Raw genomic sequence first — 21,857 nt, forward strand, 5'->3', positions numbered from 1 at the left:
CTATACATAGTTTGACGTTCATATATTTCTACTGTCAAATACTAAATCGATACATCTCTTGAAACAGGTGGACAAACGTCATTACATTGGAGAATTAAAAGTTCAAGTACAATTTTTCTCTTCTTTTCACGACTGCTGGCTACATATAAACCTTAAAAAATGCAAAGACATCATATTCAGAAGGCATGTTTAGATAAAAACGATATAGATTTAGACGGTGAAAGATATGATACGAAAGTGTAAAGAAAAAGAGGTTACGTGGCCATCGGGACTAATAATATACACACGAAAATGACAATCTAAACTCCTTTTCATGAAAAGTGAGATTTGGAGCCTATGGGGGTTTGGCATTTTCTTTTCTCTTTTGGAAACCTATATCCCATCATCATTTCCAACCTCAAACCCGAACTTTAAAAGCCTAATAAATCATCAGATATTTAGTCAAAATTAAGTAGGGACGTTCTTTCACTTCGACGAGATCATTTTATGGGTATCAATAGTTCTTGAAATCGACATATTCCGATTAAATATATATTAAATTTTCTTTTAGTTTTTGAACTTTTAAAATATCTACCTGAAGTCTACGAACCTAGAAAAAGGCGTCGTGGACGTGGACGTGGACGTGTATTGGAGGAGTTAACCTAGAATAGTTAAACTCGAAGATTAAAATAGATATTTAGAAAGGTCGGGGATTATAAAAATGGAGGGTTTTGGGGGGCTATTCTTGATATCCGCAGCCACCCAACCAGCCTTGCAATGCTCCACACCCAGCTAGGAATTTCCACTTTTGGCATGGGAATATGCACTTTTTTTTTTCTAATACCCCATTTTCTTTTAAATACTAAAAATAAATAAATAAATAAATAATAATTTATATTTATTTTTTAAAATACCCTGAAAAGTTGTTTATTTATTTATTATTTCTTTTTGGGAAAATTGAGTGTGATATTAATTAATAGTGAGTTTTTTCAGTCACGCGTGGAGCTAAAAGGTTGAAGAAACCAAAAAAATCATTGGTTTTTGTATGCAACCTTATTCCAATATTTTCCACTTTTTTTTTTAATTATTTTTTAATATTTATATTATTTTCTAAATAATTACAAATAAAATCGTATCTCGACCAAAATTAGATACTGCCAACCAAAATTTGCTCATTTTTATAGCATTAATAAAACTTAATTGTTGTATCAGATATTTTAAATTGATAATGCAAGTATAACTGAAAAAGACGGAGAGAAATTGATAGTTACTATCTATATCAATAAAGTGTACTTTCTCCTCACAAAAATATAAATAAATATATAATTGATAATATTTGTATTTAAATTGCAAATTAAATATTAAATATTGTTTTAATTACCTACCTATCTTGCTTGGAATATATGACAGGTGGATTTTTCAAAATAATTACCAAATGCATTATTATTTGGACCAAAATACCCTTTTCATACCAAATTAATTAGTGGGATAATTAAGTTTAATGGTACTAAAGCTTGATTAATAATCATGTCCTAATAGTTTGCCTAATCACTTCATTTTAATTAGTGAAAGCCCTTTTGGTAAAGCTAATTATTAATTAGAATCAATTTATTAAATGAACAAAAATTATGAGGTTAGGTTCACTTCATGATTATAAAAGGACCCATTAGATTTTCAAAAAGTTTCTATTTTAACGTATTAGTTTCTCGTTCGATCTCTCTCGAACTCAGCTATGTGAATAATAATTTCTAAGATAAAACGCTTGATACATTCTTAACAGTAATATCATATGTCCAAGACTCGAACCAAAATTTGAAATCTGGATTCAACATTGATGGTCTCGACATTCTCCTGCATCCCTGTGAGATGACCACGTGACCTACTCGTCATTTTAACATATTTTATTCTTATTCACATAACATTTAACTATCAGTAGGTCTTAACCAAAAACACCCTTTAATTTTCTCGTGAAGTCATAGGTAATAAAGGGCGTTTTGGACTTTTCCTATGTCCAATGCTATGTTCCAAAACAACCATTATTTATTTATTTATTATGTCACAAAGAGATCAAACATATGCAATTCCACAAACATTGCAAGAATAAACAAAATTAATAATTACTCCAATTTCAAATTTTGAATGAATTAATTAAATTAAATACAAGAATATATATATATATATAATTAAGATAATTACAAAGAAAAAAAATAAAAAAAATCTTGAAGAATCTATAAGGGCATAAATTAATTAATTTTTATTTTCTTTTCATGTGATTCATAGTGACTCACTTTTGTTAATTTTAAAATTTTAATTTAAATTTTTTTTTGGGGTTTAAATGAAAATTAGTAAGGACTTTAATTAATTAAAGGTGGGAATATTTTCTTTCATGTGTTTAGATATTTTGTGATCTATGATCTTTGTAACTATGATTGGTACCAAGATATGCAATTATATTCACTTTAAGAACATGGGACTTTGGTCAATATAAGACATTAAAAACTTTGGTCAAACATGTTTTTTTCTTCCTTTTACTAACTTCTAATGTTTTAATTAAATATCATTATTGAAAAAAACCTCAATAATATTCAATTTAATATGCTTTAAAACATAAAAATGCTTTTTTTAGAAGAAACAAAAATATTAAAGTGTTACACATATATGAACCTTATAATGTAATGTATAAAACCATATTATAAAAAAAAAAATAGTAAAAATAAATTACCCCAATGTGTTCTAATCCTAACCATTATATTATATTTTAATTATTAACTTCAAGAGAACACGTGGCTTTCTTTACGTGTGCCACGTATACTAAATTATTAATTACAAAAATGCTATAATTTACTCGTACATCAAGAGGGCGTTTTAAAATATTTTTAAAAGTACATCAAAATAAATTTATATATTAATTAAAATTTAAATAAATAAATAAATAAATAAATTATTATTTTTTTAGGTCAAAGGTTCAATTCACTGCCACATTTGTTAACACAATAATAATAATAAAGAAGTGGGTGGGAAAAACAATTTGGATGAAGTAGAGGGTAGCATTTATAAATAAATAAATAAATAAATAAATAAATAAATAGAATTAAAAAATGATTTTATTTGGAATAATAAAGAAAAATAAAATTAAAGAAGGGAATTAGTGAAAAAGATGGCATGTTAGAAGGGGAGGCATTGCATCTGCCACATTCCATTCCCTTCTGCCATTATTGATTTGATAATTTCAATAAATAAAATATAAAATATAAATAATATTAAATTAAAATCAAATTAAATTAAATTAAGTTTTAATTAGTCTCTTCAATCTAGGTGCCGCCCCCTTCTTCCATCCTCACACACTTTAGTTCTTCAACATGCTTTGATTTCCCCAATGGATTATTATTTTTAAATCTAATAATTTATATTCAAAATTGGATAAATTACCAAAACAATTCCTTTATTTAATTATTTTTTTTTTTTGCCTCTTTTAGTGTAATATTATACCTAATATGTTATACAATATTATATATTATATAGTTAAACCATGAGAGTTCAGTCTCAAAGTGGACAATATCATACTATTGTGGAGAGTCGTGTTCATCTAACATAGTATCAGAGCATTATTCTTAACATGGTATAGTAAAAAATGATTAAGACTCCAAAAGAAAAAGGAGTCGAGTCTCGATTAATAAAATTGAATTAAATTTTAGATGAAAATAAAATAATATACATTAATTAATTAGGTTAATTATAAATAAATGGAGGGGAAATAAAAAATAGCACATGGGATGCATTATAAATAGGTGGCAGGCAATATCTAAGGGCGGTAGTTAGCCAGATTTGAGTTTTAGTGTTTGCTTTAAAATGATCCTAACCGCCCAAATATTCAGTTTTTTTTTTCTTTTAAAAAAATAAAAATAAATAAAAGGAAGGAATTAATTCATGTGATGCACTAAAAAATTACACTCAATAATGAAATAATATTATTTAGTCAACTTTTCATTAATAAATTAATTCAGTAAAATAGCTAGATTTTCTTCTCTCTTAAATTAATTAATTAATTAAATTAATTAATATTAGTTAATTCAGAAGCAATAACTAACCTAGCAACTATAATAACTGAATTAATACAAAGAGAGAGATGTGGGAGAAACACATGAGACCACATGGAAAGGGAGTTGATAATTTATTTATTAAGAGAGAATTAAATTGGAAATTAGTCCAATTTTAAAATTAAATATTTGAAAAGAAAAATCTAATTTTGACTAAACATATAATTTTTATATCAATATAATTATTTTAAAGAGATGGGATCGTTAGCTCAAATATTGATATGGTCGGTTTGATTTACTTAAGTTTCGAAAGCTTTAATTAAAATAACGTCCATACCATACCATAGCTTTGAAAATATTGCGAACCAACCATATGATAGACATAATTATAAATATATTTTTGGGGTATTTAATTAGTTTTTAGCAATGGAAAATTCAATTATTGAAACAATTTTAATATTTAAATAAATAAATAAATAAACAAGAACATTTGTCTTTTTGCAAATTCAAGATATTTGAAACTATTTTTGGAGAGAGGACAAAAAATTCAAAAACCCTTTTTTTAGATAAATTCAAAGAACTAAATTTATATTAAGAACAAACTTATTAATAATTGAATTTAAAAAATTGTTATTCTATTTTTATTTAAATATATCACATTTTTAATATTTTTTATGTTATCATTTTAACGCGTCGCACATTATTTTCATATTTAAGAGAATAATTTAAATTTAATTGAATTAATTAGAATTTTGGTATGAGATCTAATTTGAATAAATAAGTTTAAATGAATTAAGTTAAGATAATTTATTTTTTTTTAATTTTAAATGAGATATTTTTATTTGACTTAATTTTTAAAAAAATTGCTAAATACTATTAGGTTATTGCTGCGGATTATTTATAGCATAGTCAACCGTTATAATATATATATATATATATATATATATATATATATATATATATATATAGCAGATGGTTATATTTGGTAAACCTGTATATAATAATATATATATATACTCTCCATATTCTCTTTTACACTATAGTGATCAATACAAAACTTTTAGCCAATATTCTTCTTGCATTTTCTCTATCTTGTTCTTTGTGTTCATCTAGACTGAGTGTGTGCGTTGTTGTACGATCCTAAAAAATACCATTTAGAGTCAGTAAACGACGGGTACATGAAGAAACTGATACAAAATCGAAACTGATACAAAATCGAAACTGATACAAAATCGAAATGAGAGCGATTATAAGGATAGGATAACTAAGAAGGTGCGCATTCATTTTCAGTGACTTAATCATAGGAACTTCATGGTTAAGCACGCTTTACTTTGAGTAGTTTTATATTGGATGCATGTGAGTGAGGACAAAACATGCTGGAACAACTTGTGTTGGTCTGTGGAGATAGTCTTCACTCTTAAGGAGCGAAAAGTAGGTAGTGTGACCGTGTTGTAGGAGAATGTTGGAGCTCACAAGTGTCGAATTTAGATAGTCTTCACTCTTAAGAACCGAAAGTAGGTAACGTAACCATGTTGTAGGAGAATATCGAGACCATTATTACTGAATCGTTTTTCTTTTACTCTCCTATCACTCTCGAGACTCCAAAATTCGATTCAATCTCGACCACAAAACTTCATTCAAGGAATTTAATGTTGAAAATGGGAAAATTCCATCACATTTATGGATGTTTTGTGGGTTTGAATGGGACATTCATATGTCACCTTCATCAATGGATATGAGCAAGTCAATTTTAGGGTACAAATTGCAAGATTTGACTTTGTACCTATGTTTCATATTTCACATGAACAAAAGTAAAAAAATTTAATTTTTTACCATAATTTGGATAATAATTAATGACATTTATTTACTGTAATTATTTAGGACTTTGACCCACATTAGATATAATTATTTTAATTAGGTAGACAACTTGAATATAATTGAAATTGACTTTAATCATTTGCAAATTATTTGAAATTATAATATGGTTCATGATTTCATTTTAATGTGCATTTTTTCAACAACTATATAGTTAGAGGAAATAAATAATCATAGTCAACAATATAAAATGTTTGCCAATTAGGGTTTATATAAGTTTTGGATAGGACCAATATTTTCAAATGGAATGCATCACTTCACCATATGAAGTGTGTACGATTCATGTGAATGATGTAGATTTTTGGCCAATGAAACGACGTGTGGAAGATCGGAGGGACCAACCCTAATAAAGTTCAAATAATCCCGAGTCATATTTAAACACGCGGTCCTTCAAATTCCTCTATTTATTAATTTCACTCGAGCTCATAAGAGAATTTGTTGAACAAAATATATGATCCGAATGAGTGACGAGAATATTAGAAGTGTACATGGGCTAGGTTGAAAAAATCTTTTGAACCAATCCGAAGTTCTGGGTTGGTTGGGTTGGTGTCCGATTACAACCCAACCCAACCTAACCCAAACCTTTATTTTTGAGTTGGGTTAGGTTAGGTTGTCGGGGTTGTTTTATTTTTTTTTAAAAAAAATATGGTTATCCATATTACAGGTTATATTAATAACTAAAATCTCATAAATTTCAAATATCACTTACAACACATCACTAACATCGGTTACAAATATTAAATATTTTTAATCTTTTTAACCGTAGGTAAGGATGGGTGGTTCAGTGGGTCAGGTTGACTCGACAAAAAAAAGTCAACCCACGCATCGAACTTCATTTTTTCAGCTTTTCAAAAATCCAACCCAAATCGAGAAAAACTATACTGTGTGAAAATATGAACAAATAAATTAAACATGACTAACCGATATTATGAAATTGAAATAAAACGTCTCGATGCTAGCTTCACTGGTCGATACGTCAAGGGTAAAATCGGTATTTTTAGAAGATAATATTATGAAAATTGATACTAATCATTTGAAGATGAAGATGTTGATGTTACATTTTTGTGAAGAAAAAAAAAATGAAGAGAGAAGTTTGGGAAGGGACCAATGTTTCAAATGGATAGCATGAAAATACCATATGAAGGGTCTAAAATTCATGTGAGTGATGTGGATTTTTGGGGCCATTCTTGAGAAGAACATGGACCAAATCTCATAAATTCATACACAAAATTACCCCAAAAAAGAGGCAAATAGAATTTTGGGTGGTCCTATTGGGGTCCTAAATGGTCCCAAAGCATGTGTTTTTTCACTTCATTGGTGCGTTCGGCTCCGGATTTCGGTTGTTGTAGGAAATCCAAAAGTAAGAGTCAGTCTCATTCTGATGTATGCATCTATTCATTGTTTGTCGTAAAATAAACATCTAAGAATTATGTGGAATTCACGAAATAAAATCGGTTGAAGAGGAGAACGAAACATTCCTTATAAAGGTGTGAAAACCTCTCCCTAGTAGACGTGTTTTAAAATTGAGCCAAACTGGACAATATCTGCTAGCGATGAACTTTGACTACTTGAGTTGTTACAAATATATCATCTAATGACGTGTCCAATGTTAAAACTTCACGAGAATGATATAAAGATGAACTCATACAAGTTTAGGCTTAAAACTAGAGTTGGAGACTTGGGGAGACCTATTATCTTTGTCGGGGGAAGAAAATTCTTCAAAGACGTGTCTAGTTCAAAGCCAAAAAAATGAAGCATACCTTGTCTATTCGATAGTTACCTTGTCTCATATACAACAAGTGACAATTGCCGCCTCATAACATCTATTCCAACAAGGTGTTCGTATGTCTTTGCCTCGGTGACTATCAACTTTTAAATGTATTACTCCACATTGACTAAGATGTTCGATGTTCGTATGCCTGATGTTGTAAATGGAAACGTGGTCTCGTATCAATCAATGAAAATAAAGAGGACAATTTTCCATCAAATCTCGAACACTAAAAAAGTTCATTTTAAAACTTCATGAACAAAATAGATATCAATTCTAATGAAACTTGGTATCATTGTAAAAACTTCATGAACAAAATAGATATCAATTCTAATGAAACTAGGTATCATTTTAAAACTTCAAGAACAAAATAGATATCAATCCTAATGAAACTTGGTATCATTTTAAAACTTCAAGAACAAAATAGATATCAATTCTAATGAAACTTGTATAATGAACGTGCATAATTAATACCAAATTTATACAAACTTGATATCATTCCTCCTTTATACAATGAAATGAATACAATACAATGCATGCCTTCTAACTTTCTATAAAATAATGCACACTATACCCAAAATACCCAAAATTATAATTATCCCCCAATCCTCAGTCCCAGTAAAGAAGAATGTACACTATCACAGATTGAATGAATAAATAAATTTCAAGGAGAGGGACCTTTCTTTGTGGGAGGATACAAAAACAACATTTCCGAGCTGCTGGAGCCACCCAACAGACCAGAAATGAGCTGAGAAACAACCTACTCGACCCGTTTTTAGCCTTACTCGTGTAAAAATTGGAAGGCAGGGTTCTCGAGTAGTTCGTCGGCAGGCTTCACGCCGGAGAAATCTTTCTCTTGCAGCGAGTTCGAGAGGTCTTCGACCGAGAAGGGGATGCTGTGAATCAAAAGGGAAGTATCGATAATGTCGAGCGATGATAAACGACTTGTCGGAAAAAAAGTTGATTGAAGACTCACCTGGAATTGTCATCTAATAGGAAGGAACTGCTAACTGCATTGTTGGAATCCTCTGTCATGAGCACTCTCATGCTGGATATTACCTATTCTCACACATTAGAAGTTATGATGAGCAATCTCGCTTTGTAGAAAAGCGTTCGGAGGATGAACGGACATAAAAAAGGCACTTACTCCGGGCGATACGCTTCGAGTGTTGTAGTTGTCGTCCCAGTAGAGCGTACATATTCTATAAAGCTGCTGGACACTCAGGATCTAAACCGGATGAACAGACTGTGTTAGAACTGAATAAGTGCAAGTAAACATTCATAGACAAATAAAGAGAGAGAGAGTTACAGGGCAAAGATCATTGGTGATTTCATCGTAGGAAATTCTGTATTTCTGATGTATAACCTGTAATCAAGAGCATTAACGAGTAAGAAAACAATACACGAGATATATCAATATGTACGTGTAACAACCCAAGCCCACCGCTAGCAAATATTGTCCGTTTTAGCCTGTTATGCATCGCTGTTAACCTTATGGTTTTAAAATGCGTCTACTAAGGAGTGGTTTTCACACCCTTATAAGGAATGCTTCGTTCTCCTCTCTAACCGATGTGGGATATCACAATCCACCTCCCTTGGGGCGTATCCTCTCTAACCGATGTGGGATATCACAATCCACCTCCCTTGGGGCGTAGTGTCCTCGAATGTCTAGCTTTGATACCCAACAACCCAAGTTCACCGCTAGCAGATATTGTCCGTTTTAGCCCGTTACGCATCGCTGTCAACCTCACAGTTTTAACACGTGTCTACTAGGGAGAGGTTTCAACACCCTTATAAGGAATGCTTCATTCCCCTCTCCAACCGATGTAGGATCTCATAATCCACCTCTCTTGGGGTCCAGTGAGATGATGGCACACTGTCAGATGTCTGGGTTTGATACTATTAGTAACAACCCAAATCCACCGCTAGCAAATGTTGTCCGTTTTGACTCGTTACATATCGCCGTCAACCTCATAGTTATAAAACGCGTCTACTAAGGAGAGGTTTCCACACCCTTATAAAAAATGCTTTGTTCACCATGGGATCTCACAAGAAAAGGAAGCAAGTAATTGATTTGATACGGTTCAATGAAACGAAGAAGATATCATACCAAGAAGCCAACAGCTTGTCTTATGTGTTTAAGCTCATCCCAAGAAGCACCAGCATACTGTAAAACAAAAGATTAGCCCAAGCAACACCAGGACAGCCTGATTGATCAAAAAGGGAATTAAGTACCTCCTCCTTTGCCTGGCAACACCAGAGCTCCAACTCGGCTAACCCGGACTTAACGTATTCCCCATTGCTGAACGTACAACATTCTCGACGGAGAAGGAGGCTGAAAAGTAAATAAAACTCCTGTCAACATCGTGTCCTTCTTAGGATGAACTATTGAAGACACAGGATCAATGGCTTACCTATTGAAGAGTTGAACATTAATATACGAAAAGTTTTGAACAAAGACATTCTGGATAAGAATTTGGGGAACCTGAAACCACAATGACAACGAAATCCTTGAGAAACATGCCGACAACATTAAAAATAACGAAGTTGAAAGATTCCAAAAAGTAGACGTACAAAATTTTCTTTCAATGTACAGAGAAGCAAGTTGAGGTGTTCTATGATGCTCAGCCAGTAATTAGTTTGAGTATCTTTCCCAAATGATCGTCCCGATCGTAATACTCCTTTCGATGTTCTTGGTGCCTAACAAGGACCCGAGTAGATTACATAAATGAGGTTGAGAATACCCATGAGAGAAAAGGCTGCAAGGAGGATCCAACTTACTTGGATACACGACGAAAGCAATGTTGTCAACTCCTTCTTCAAGTTATCTCGGATAATTCCGAATATTTTTTCGACATACGCTGTCAGCTGCTGCTTGAATAGCAAAGCTGGATATTTAGCATCCACTTGGCGAACTACCTTAAGTGCAGATCCAAGACTGTTGGAAGAAGGAGACGAACGGAAGCCCTAAACAACATCGTACTCTAAAGTATTAAATAACCGAAAATAAAGAAAACTCGTAAAGAACAGCAACATTGAATCCGAAATACCATAGTCATCCTTCCAAATAAGGACGTTGACGGTGGCGGTTTTCGGGGAGCGCCGGCAGCTTTCAAGCTTCGTTGAAGCAAGAACAGTAGCGCGGATGTGTTCGACAACCAATAGGCTAGATGATCATTGTTATCTTGATTCTGAAACTCAGCACAGAAAATCATGAATAAGATAGTAAGCAGCATAATTTGAATAAACACGGTAGAAACGAGCCGAGTTACCTCTATTGCGGATCCGATCATCTGAATTAGTCGATCAAATACGCTTGTTTTTTCCGCTTCAAAAGATTTCCAGTGAAGAAGACATTTATAAATGGTAAATGCAGCTATAGGCTTCCCATTACTAAACCCAGTGTTGTTCATAACACAACTGATAAGAGCATCAACATTCTCCTGTAACAGGAATCAGAAATTGAAGAATTATATGACAATGGAGGAAGAACAAGGATGAGTAGCAACCAGTGATTTTGAAGCACATACTTGTTGATGTTCAAAATGTGATCTACTCAACTTAATTTCAGATTCTGAGCTAATTCTCTTCAGTGATTTCACGGGCGTTACAAATTGCTCCTGTAATTAGACAAATTTACGACGGTCACATAACAAAAATAACATCATCCAGTACGAATATAGAACGCGAAGAATACGGTGACTTACATCAGTTCTGTTATCTTCAATCAAATGTTTACCGTTCTCCAATTTCTGCAAAAAACGAAACACGATGTTACTGTTCAAGAACAAGGAAGAATGGTGCACAAAAGCAGAGGAAGATTGTCACAGCTCAAGCCCACCGCTAGTAGATATTGTCCGTTTTGGCCCGTTAGGAATCGCTGTCAGCCTAACGGTTTTAAAACACGTTTACTAGGTAGAGGTTTTCACACTCTTATAAGGAATGTTTTATTCCCCTCTCCAACCGATGTGGGATCTCACAACCCACCCCCCTTGGGGGCCAGCGTCTTCGCTGGCACACCGTCCGGTGTCTGACTCTGATACCATTTGTAAAAGCCAAAACCCACCGCTAGCAGATATTGTCCGCTTTGGCCCGTTACATATCGCCGTCAGCCTCACGATTTTAAAACATGTCTACAAAGTAGAGGTTTCCACACTCTTATAAGGAGTGTTTTGTTCCTCTCTCCAACCGATGTGGGATCTCACAATCCACCCCCCTCAGGGGCCCAGCGTCCTCGTTGGCACACGCCCGATGTCTGGCTCTATACTCTTTGTAAAAGTCCAAGCCCACCACTAGCAGATATTGTCCGCTTTGGCCCGTCACGTATTACCATCAGCCTCACAGTTTTAAAACGTATCTACTAGGTAGAGGTTTCCACACTTTTATAAGAAATGTTTCGTTCCCCTCTCCAACCGATGTGGGATCTCACAAAGATTGCTAAGGAAATGGACAAGAAACTCGACCACTAACAAGAGGCCTAACAGAGGCAGCGTCAAACCGCAAAATAAACAGGTACCGAACTAACAAGAACGGTAGAGGAAGATATGAGAACAATAGAAATTTAAACAAGACTAACCTCTGCTGCTGCAATAGGAAGATGGTCAGCCATTTTTTTTACTGGTGTCTTCATGAAGGTCTGCTGCCGAAGAAGCTGGTTTTCAGATTCAATATTTGAGAATTTTTCTTCAAGCCTGTATATAAATATTGGTATAAATTAGCTGAAATTAAATGAAGGGACATGAAGGTAATGGCTAATGCCAACAACCTCTGCATAGCAGTCTTTAATTGAATGATTTTTGTTTCAGCGTCTGATGCTTGCTTCAACCTTTCTTCACTAACTCTGTTCGCCTCTTCGTACTTTTTCTCTGTTTCATCAATTTTCTTTTCCAGTGAACTTACCAAAGCCTACAATTCACCATAAGGAAGCAACAATCAGCAGCTAAACTAGCTCTTCATAATAGAAATAAATGTTGTTGAGATGCCTTAAAATTTCATAGAAGTCTGCCTGTGTGCCCACGGCCACCGCTAGTAGATATTGTCCTCTTTGAGCTTTCCTTTTTTGGGCTTCCCCTCAAGGTTTTAAAACGCCTATGTTAGGGAGAGGTTTCCACGCCCTTATAAGGAATGTTTTGTTCCCCTCTCCAACCGATGTGGGATCTCACAATCCACCCCTCTTGGGGGCCAGCGTCACTCACTGGCACACTGCCCGGTGACTAGCTCTAATACCATTTGTAACAGCCCAAGCCCACCGCTAGCAGCAGATATTGTCCTCTTTGGGCTTTCCCTTCTGGGCTTCCCCTCAAGGTTTTAAAACGCGTATGCTAAAGAGAGGTTTCCACACCTTTATAAGGAATGTTTCATTCCCCTCTCCAACCGATGTGGGATCTCACAATCCACCCCCTTGGGAGCCAGTGTCCTTGCTCGCACAGTGCTTGGTGACTGGTCTCTGATATCATATGTAACAGTCCAAGCCTACCGCTAGCAAATATTGTCCTCTTTGGGCTTTCCCTTCTGGGATTCTCCTCAAGGTTTTAAAACGTGTCTGCTAAGGAGAGGTTTCCACACCCCTATAAGGAATGTTTCGTTCCCCTCTCCAACCGACGTGGGATCTCACAATCCACCCCCCTTGGGGGCCAACGTCTTTACTGGCACACTGCCCGGTGATTGGCTTTAATACCATTTGTAACAATCCAAGCCCACCGTTAGCAAATATTATCCTTTTTAGGTTTTCCCTCGAGGTTTTAAAACGCTTATGCTAGGGAGGGGAGTAAAACGCATATGTGCTAGGGAGGGGTTTCCACACCCTTATAAAGAATGTTTCATTCCCCTCTCCAACCGATGTAGGATCTCACAGCATGAATCATATGAATTAGACATTTTAAAGCATCTTACCTTGAGCTTTTCATTTTCACTCGAAATTTTCTCAATCGCTGCATTATCAAGAACTGGAACCTCTTTCACAATCGGAACAATATCCGCCGCCTTTTTCGCAGCTTCACGTTCCTTCTCAAACATTGCTTTTGTTTCTTTCAACTGAAGCTGCATATCTTGCAAAGCAGATTGCAGCTTCTCATTTTCTTGGGTCTTAGCTTCTTCCAAGTCAGCCTGATAATATTTGGCTCATTAGACAAGTGGACAATCATATTAAAAGCATTTTAGAGTACAATAGCGATGTAGCTTAGCGTCGAACGAAATAAATCTCCTAGCTCTTCATCGAAATCTCTATTTGATGATCAAAGTATATTCAAATACAAGGAATCCCGCTCAATGTAAATACGTATCCAGTGACTGTTTAGTCGTGCTTACCCTCATACGCTTCTCCAACTGCAGTCTCCATGTTAATTCTTCGACTTGCTTTTCCAATTTATTTTTCGCAGCTTGAAGAGCTCCTGTTTCCCTTGCAGCCTACATTAAAGACAAATTGAATGCAACAAAAATCAGCACATGGAGCTCTTTTCGTGGCCAATTGGTTCGCCATTGTCTTTAACTCAGAAAGACGAGCCAATAGAAACAACGTGACTAGAAAAAACAAGGCGATCTCACCATCTTCAGCTTCCGTAGTTCCTTTCGAGCAACTCTTCCTCTCCATATCGATTGAGTGGTGATTGCTGCTTTCTTTAACCTCTTATAGTGCAGCTGAGCCAAATATCGTCGACAATAGCTCTGATAGGACAGGAAAAGAAATCTTCTCAACCACAGGAGATGAGTATAGAATTCTGGTTCATCATGATCTACTTAAGGGAACTAAAATGGGTATATAAAATGACGGGTTTCGTATCGATATTCAAAATTCAGAATTGATCTCTCTCTTTCTCCTCTCGAGGATCACGTAATAGGATTTTCCGCAAAACATGAAATATAATTATTAAACCTGGATAATAATTGCTGCTTTAGATCGCCGTCTGAAGCGCAGCTCATTGCGAGCAGCCATTCCACGCATTCCAGTTTGAATAGAAACGGCTGACGAGTACTTTTCTTTGTAAGCTTTCCTGCAGAGATGCATGCGCAAATTCCTTTGAATCATTAAAGAAGAAGCTTCTCTCCTCATGCCCTCAAATACTTCTCGAGCGAGTTGTCCTGAAACAAACATGGATCGAAACTCGGAACTCAGTAATTCTCGCCGAATTAAAAAAGCCCTCTAATGAAAATGTGTTCATAACATTTTATTACCTCTACATGCAGACTGCAGATGTATAGCTGACCTCCGAAGCGATACAAAGCTTCTACGAGCCAGATAAGAACGAACTTTCCGCTGAATAATACTTGCTGATCTCCCTAAGATCTCAGTCCTGAGTGCATCGAGTTCAGCCATCTGACCGGCTCTAAGAAACACCTTTGTCTTGCCAATCTGAGTGTAAATCATTCCAAGGTTAAAACTATAGAATTGAGTTAATATCAGAGAACAGAAGTTTGAGCTCAAGAACAAATCTCTTTCAGAGACCAACATAAAGTACTGAGCTTACGAACAATGACGAATAGTTTGTCGATTTCAATAAACGGACACCTCAAGAACTAATTTTGATATCTCGTCAAGCAATTACCTGGTATCCTTTAAGTCCGACCTTCTCTAGAAGCCTCTTGCAAGCAGTCACTTCATCAGAGCTAGCAAAATAAAAGTTGTAGAGAGTCAGAGGCACCAATCATTAGACATACTCTGAAATCTGAAGAAAACCAAGAACCAATTATACCTCCCATCCAAAACTTCAGGTGCAAGGAGTCCAAATCGGTCAACAAATTCGTCAAATGTTTTCCTCGTTGGAAAACCGGCACAACTTATCCTAATTGCCTCCATGACTCCCTAATGTAATGAAGGCGAGCGATAACATTTTGATAAAAATATTTTTATTTGACAGAAGATCTGATTAACGAACGTATACTTACCCCACATCGTAATTGTTGCAATATATTCTTATTCTCGAAGATAGAAGGCTTTAGAAGATTATTGGGCTTTACACATCGAATGTAATGCGGCTCGGTAGCACTTAGAGTTTCCAGCAGTGATACCAATTGTAGCTGCAAGAAAATTAATTCCTTATAAACAAAATGACTAAACCAATATCAAAGATCCCAATTCGTAGCAGAGAGCTGTATCGGACCTTGAAACGGGAACCTATTGATGAGAATTTTGAAGATTTGGATGATTCTTCAGCTAATTGAGGAAACAAACGTGACACAAAGAAGCATTTGGAAGCGCTCAAGAGCGCTTGGTGTTCAGCAACAACATAGTCTTTATTTTTGTCCAGAAACAAATCAGTTTGATAGGTGACCTGAAAATTATTTAACAAATTGAATGCAAGTGTATCAATTTCGAAGATTATCACATCTTCGATCCATAGATAAGGCCAGATTATACGATAACGTTTATGTATTTTTGGAGAGAGATGAAAAACTCACATCACCAGCATAATGAGCAATCGTGAAGTCACTCCGGGATAATTTTGGTTTGCTGAAGCGTTTATGATTTTTGAATGTTTGATACAACTTTTGTGCAAATGTTTCATGAGTTGATCTGGGGAACATACTGCAAATGACAAGCACAAACCATCTTATTCAATAACATAGTAGATTGCAAAGATCAATACTCACTTCATGAACGGCAAAGACCGACACAAACAAAGAAAACGCTTACGGAAATATCGCTATGCTTACCATGCTTCATCCAGAAGGGCAATAATACCACCAGGTTTCTGAAATTGCAAATGATTAAGAAAAAGGGTTATAAAGATTAATCAGCAAGTGTTATGGGGTGGCATGAGAGATTACTTGGAAAACAATTTACTAAGTTATTCTTGAGAAAAACCAAACTTCAATTAGTAAGAATGCGTGTGCCAACATTCCAAAAAGAAAATAGTAAAGGAACTAAATTATCGACCATGTTGCGTAGTTACTCTTCGTTAGTATCGGGTACTGGAGCGTTACACTCCCCTCCCTTCCACTCCTTATCGTTGTCACATCTCCTCCAGCAACTTTGTATGGTGACGGCATTTGTTTCGGCATCCTAGATCTGATACCATGTTAGGAATCACGACTCTCAACAATGGTATGATATTGTCCACTTTGAGTATAAGCTCTCATGGCTTTGCTTTGAGCTTCCCCGAAATGCCTCATACCAATGGAGATGTATTTCTTACTTATAAACCCATGATCATTCCCTAAATTAGCCAACGTGGGACTCCCTCCCAACAATCTTCAACAAATTCAGTAGTTCATTATTGCTAACCTCTGAAAGTCCGACTAAGACTTCTAGGATCTTGAAAGGAATTTCGTGCATTGTGGGAATCGTTTCTTAATATCCATTGGGTATTGGATCCCGCCCAACGCTCCACAAAGCAAGTTAACGCAACTAATGTCAGCTTTACCTGACTTGCTAATCTAGTTTTGATTAATACACTTACAAAATATTCTCTCAGGTTTCTCGATTTAAAATATCCGATTCAAACAGTCATTTGGCATCCATCTAAAGAGTTAAGATAAAATGAAGTAATAAACAAGCCAAATGATAAAAATTTGGGAGAAGCAAGGGAAAACATTATAATGAATCACACACTACAAACCTTTTCAATGAGATCAAGGATGTCTTGATTATCAACAAAATCAATATAGCTCCAATCAATTTCCTCTTTTGTATACTCTTCTTGCTCCATCTTGAAAACATGCTGTTCGTTGAAGATATAATCGTTATGAGTATATGCACCGATTATTATAAACAAAAAAAAAGAAAAAAGGAAGAAGAAGAAAAAGTCAACTAATTAACCGGAAATGCACGATACGCTTCATTTTTACCTGATTAAAATGCTGCTGAAGCTTTTCATTAGTCAAGTTGATGCAAAATTGCTCAAAACTGTAATATTTAAAGAAGATTAAGAATCAGATAAACCGTTAGTACTTTGTTTCAAAGATACTCTTGAACTTTTAGTACTATGTTAAAAATACCCATGAAATTTTAAAGGTAACGTTTAACACTCTAAACCTTTATAAAAACAAGTTCATAAAAGTTCTTACCGTCAATATATGGAAGGAAACCGTCTAGCGACACCACATAGATTATCTCCCTTTTTAATGCTACTTTTGAAAGTTCATTAGTATTTTTGAAACGTGGTGCAAGAGTGAGAAACTTTTGAAAGTTAAAGGGTATTTCTGAAACCCTTTTGAAAGTTTAAGGAACGGTTTCTATCTAAACTAACAGTAAGGGTAACTTTTATTACCGTTTAAGGGTATTTTTTAGACTTAATCTTCGAGTAATTGATCTAGACTAGAATTACGATATATATATATATAAATTATTTGGTAACAAGGGATGTGCATAATTTCCCGACAAAATTTGCTATAAAAAATATAGAAAAAAGAACGTGGACTTCGGAGGCACCTATTACATTTCACGACGTTCAAGGTTCGATCTTCTATCTCACATTTATTGAACTAAAAAAAGATTACTTTCATCTTCTGTGTTACGTTGTTCTATCATAGGCCGATAAAGTGAGGATTCGATTTCTAGTTCGACAAGCCCTTTGTCGTCTCTATTTTTCTATGAGAAGTTATTTGTCTTCTCTCGTTTATAAGTCTTTGTTTCTCATTCAAGAAAAAGGCATACCGGATGAGCACCTGTTTGTCTTGAAACTCTCAAATCCATAGATATCCAGCACTCCAATCAAGAACTTCGAATCGGGATCCTGTCCAATCGAATTATTAATTTTGTCTACCAGCCTGAGGGAAGGAACGTCAAAAATATTAATCAACAATATAAAACGAAGATCGTACCGAAAAAACGAAGATTGTACTAAAATTACAAAGCATCATATATTTTCTTCAGAGAGAAGACTCACCAGTCAAACAATCTTGAGTATACAATTTTTGCCAAAGCATCTCTGCTAAGGGCTGCAGCAGTTGGATCCAGCCACTTTGTGATATTCTCATCACGAGTGACGATTACACGTTTGCAGAGAGAGTCTTCCAAGGCCTTTTCATCACACCTGGATAGAAGTCGATGTTAAGGTTATCACCATCATTCTTCCAAAATTTGGTTTTAACTCGAAGAAGTTGCACACTTACATGAAAAGCTCCGCAGCGGTTCTAAGATGGAACCAAGATTTTTCATCTTTCGGAACGGAAGAATCGGCCTCCTTCCCTTTTGCGAATTCGATGTTTCCTAGATGAAGAATCGCAGCTACAACACGAAATATTCCATCCTAGAAGGAAGGAAGAACAAAATAAGGACGAGAAAATGCATAGGTTTTTCATAACAAAGTAGGGGGTGAGGAATTACTTGCTCGTCCGAACTTATCCCAACAACTTCCATTGCTTTTCTTGTTGCAATATATTCTTTGGCATCATCAATTTCATCCAACTCATAGCAGTTTGATTGATTTAGATAATGGAAACTTCTTGGGTTTTCCAATTTATACTTCTTGACATCCTTTAAGATTGAAAAGGGTAGAGACAATGAATAGTGTAGGTTCAAGTGGCTGTAAGTTCAAGTAAGTAATCGATGCTCCCATTACCTCAGGCGGTCCAGCACAAAGCATGTAGAAGCAATGATAGTTTCTCTCTGGATCGGACACCTGACAAACACGAGATCTTTCGAGCAAGTAAGTTCTGATAGCAGCTCCGGATATTCTTCCCCCTTGGTCAAATTGGATCTCCACAAACTTACCAAAACGACTACACGGTTCATAAAAAACCATACATAAGTGGAAGTCAAAAATACGATTTCAAGCAATACTAGTTAAATTAGGAAATAAGTGTTCCAAAGAGAGATCTTCGTACCTTGAGTTGTTGTTCCGAACAGTTTTCGCATTCCCAAATGCTTCTAAAACAGGATTTGACTGCAAGATGAACGAACATAACAAATGTATGATGGAATTACATTTCGAAAACTCAAATATCAGACACCCAACATTTGCATCACATAATCATGAAGGCTAATATTCAAATGTTCTCACCTCGAGAACTTGCTGCTCAACTGACCTCCCCTCAGTAGCAGCTCTCCCTCCCATATACGCAAGATAACGCATAAGCAACTTTGTACTTTCCGTCTTTCCAGCCCCACTTTCACCACTGACCAATATGGATTGACTTTTTTTCTCATTGACCATAAGTCTGCATCCAAAGAAAAGGCGTTTCGGTTAATCAAATAGTGTAGTTTTCAACGACAAAATTACGGAAGTATAGCGGGAAAATACCTGTAGGCAGCATCTGCAATTGCAAATGGATGTGGACTCAGCTCACCGAATCCGGCCCCTTTATATTGTGCCATCATATAGCTATCATACAGATGGGGTAACCTCGTAAAAGGGTTTACAGCAATCAATATGTTCCCTGTATAAGTCTGGAAGCACAATTTTTCAGCATATTAACCTCATATATCTGAAACTTTGAACGTTCCAACCCGATAAAAATATCTCCCTAACATAATGGAATGCAAATCGATCGACAGGGCACTTCAATATCAATTCTTAAAACAATATTCCCTGAATGTGTATTCAAGAGTGAATTATTTTCTTCATATACTTACATATATTTCATTAATATCATATCTCAATTTTAAATTGTGTAGCACCCCAGGTTCGTGCAAGTAAGCCAACTTGGTCATGTCATCCACACCACAAGGTGGCACTTCGGAATCTTTCGGGTAGACATTAGCTGCTTTAACTGCAACCTACAAACGGGGAAGAGAGGAAGACGACAGAAGAGGAACAGATTAACAAAAGTTTATTCTTAAACTGAGCATCTCAGTTACTACGACTACAATAAAAGAAAATGCAAGCAAGCTACTAGTCCTTGCTAATTTTTCATTAATCATTTTTGTAAAAACTCACCGTTTTCCCTGAGGTGCATAGGACCTTAATTTCTTCGCCACGAACTTCTAACACTTCACCCTCTATCCAAGCTTCTTCAGAATCCTCCAACCAAACAAGCGATCCAACTCCAACAAGACCGGTAGTAGAAGCCTGCAAGTATCCCGAGTTAACAAATACACACACAAGCGAAGTGTACATTATGCCATTATCGACGATCTACAGCACGAGAAGGGTAAATGGTCCATGTGTGAAGATGTTTTTGTTATCTAAAACATGGTTGGAAAAAGTGGCAGATGCACATGAACTATCCAGTGACAAGAACAGCTGAATGAATGTCTATTTTACTTGTCTCCCACTCATCTGAGTAGTTCAGAACTACAATGAATCAACATAACATGGTGCAAAGAGAAACGGGTTCGTAAGAAGAATCTCAATGTGATACATTATTGGAACTGAACTCTCAGTTGAGTAGCTACTCGATGTTCATGAAGTCCAATAAGTTGAGCTCTAGTTGACTGTTTGTCAAGAAAACTAAAACCATTGATAAACAAAACTTAAACAAATGATTATTGCATTGATTCAAACAAAACAAGCTTCTAATTCTACATTAAACTCTTCGAGAAAGCCCTGATGCGCAGAAAAATTCAATCCCAGAAGCACAGATCAGTCATCGAGGTAGTAAAAGAAGAGAAACCCATGGAATTATGACAACAAACAATCAAAAGGAAGGAAAATCCCATGAAATTATAAGACCCCATTTAGAAAATGAATCCAAATGCGCAAAGAAAAAGTCAGAGAGGCAAAGAGAAACAAGTACCATTCTATAAAAGACTCTGATCTGATCAAAATCTTGAGGGATGCTTATGGATCCACCTCGAATGCGTTGAAAAAGAGCAACCCAATTGAGTAAATGAAGAAATTGACCAAGTTCTTGGCGAGTTTGAGCTGAGTTTCAATGGGGGAAGACAAAAATCCAAACAAACCCCTCAAAAAAATGGGGAAACAAAGAAGAAGAAGCAAAATAATGAATCAGAAGAAGAAGAAAAGGGTTTTAAAACTTAAACCCCTTTGAAGAAATCAGAAAATTTCTTGAAGAAGAGATTTTAAGTCTTCTTCTGCTGAAGAAGAAGAAGAAGAAGAAGAAGAAGAAATTGAAACAGAAAAATAAAAGGTTTAGACTTCGGGTGTTTTCTTAATTTGCTTCCTCCCACACCTTCCGGGATATTGTCCTTTTGTTTATTTTGTTAATACCAAAATAATAGAAAATAAATTTGGGTAATTAAGGAGTTAATTAAGGAACAAAAATTAAACGGGCTATTGACGGTGTGAAATGACGATAATAGCCCTGGGCTTTCGTGGAATTACGGAAACTAAGAGGGACAGGTCTGTCTAAAAATTAAA

At 35.2% G+C, this 21,857-nt stretch overlaps 1 protein-coding gene across 1 annotated transcript; it reads right to left on the reverse strand.

Moving 5' to 3' along the window:
* Positions 1–8,105: 8,105 nt before the first annotated feature.
* On the reverse strand, positions 8,106–21,637 carry LOC111806791 (myosin-6-like). The gene is made up of 39 exons (XM_023692250.1): positions 21,274–21,637; positions 20,475–20,606; positions 20,171–20,314; positions 19,839–19,984; positions 19,599–19,755; positions 19,423–19,481; positions 19,158–19,317; positions 18,923–19,072; positions 18,709–18,845; positions 18,483–18,629; positions 18,262–18,363; positions 17,443–17,500; positions 17,214–17,315; positions 16,309–16,346; positions 16,054–16,180; positions 15,756–15,926; positions 15,541–15,672; positions 15,348–15,457; positions 15,201–15,261; positions 14,830–15,007; positions 14,531–14,736; positions 14,203–14,322; positions 13,966–14,064; positions 13,552–13,764; positions 12,425–12,564; positions 12,236–12,350; positions 11,367–11,411; positions 11,190–11,279; positions 10,932–11,102; positions 10,710–10,850; positions 10,441–10,626; positions 10,234–10,359; positions 10,074–10,144; positions 9,895–9,994; positions 9,770–9,826; positions 8,969–9,025; positions 8,807–8,887; positions 8,636–8,718; positions 8,106–8,555 (listed from the first exon to the last, which is right to left on the reverse strand). Exons 1-39 carry the CDS (start codon positions 21,274–21,276, stop codon positions 8,441–8,443), a joined length of 4,530 nt encoding a protein of 1,509 aa, XP_023548018.1. The 5' UTR covers positions 21,277–21,637; the 3' UTR covers positions 8,106–8,440.
* Between the last annotated feature and the right edge of the window lie 220 nt (positions 21,638–21,857).

This window comes from Cucurbita pepo, chromosome LG12 (genome assembly GCF_002806865.2).
Source record: "Cucurbita pepo subsp. pepo cultivar mu-cu-16 chromosome LG12, ASM280686v2, whole genome shotgun sequence".
In the NCBI taxonomy this organism is placed as follows: Eukaryota; Viridiplantae; Streptophyta; class Magnoliopsida; order Cucurbitales; family Cucurbitaceae; genus Cucurbita; species Cucurbita pepo.

What these genes read in the sequence shown, in the direction of transcription:
- LOC111806791 (XM_023692250.1), bottom strand. An exon ending in GGATAAGTTCGGACGAGCAA is followed by an intron (nt 18,846 to 18,922) that starts GTAATTCCTCAC and finishes CCTTCCTTCTAG; the next exon opens with GATGGAATATTTCGTGTTGT. An exon ending in AACTACGGAAGCTGAAGATG is followed by an intron (nt 14,065 to 14,202) that starts GTGAGATCGCCT and finishes TCTTTAATGTAG; the next exon opens with GCTGCAAGGGAAACAGGAGC.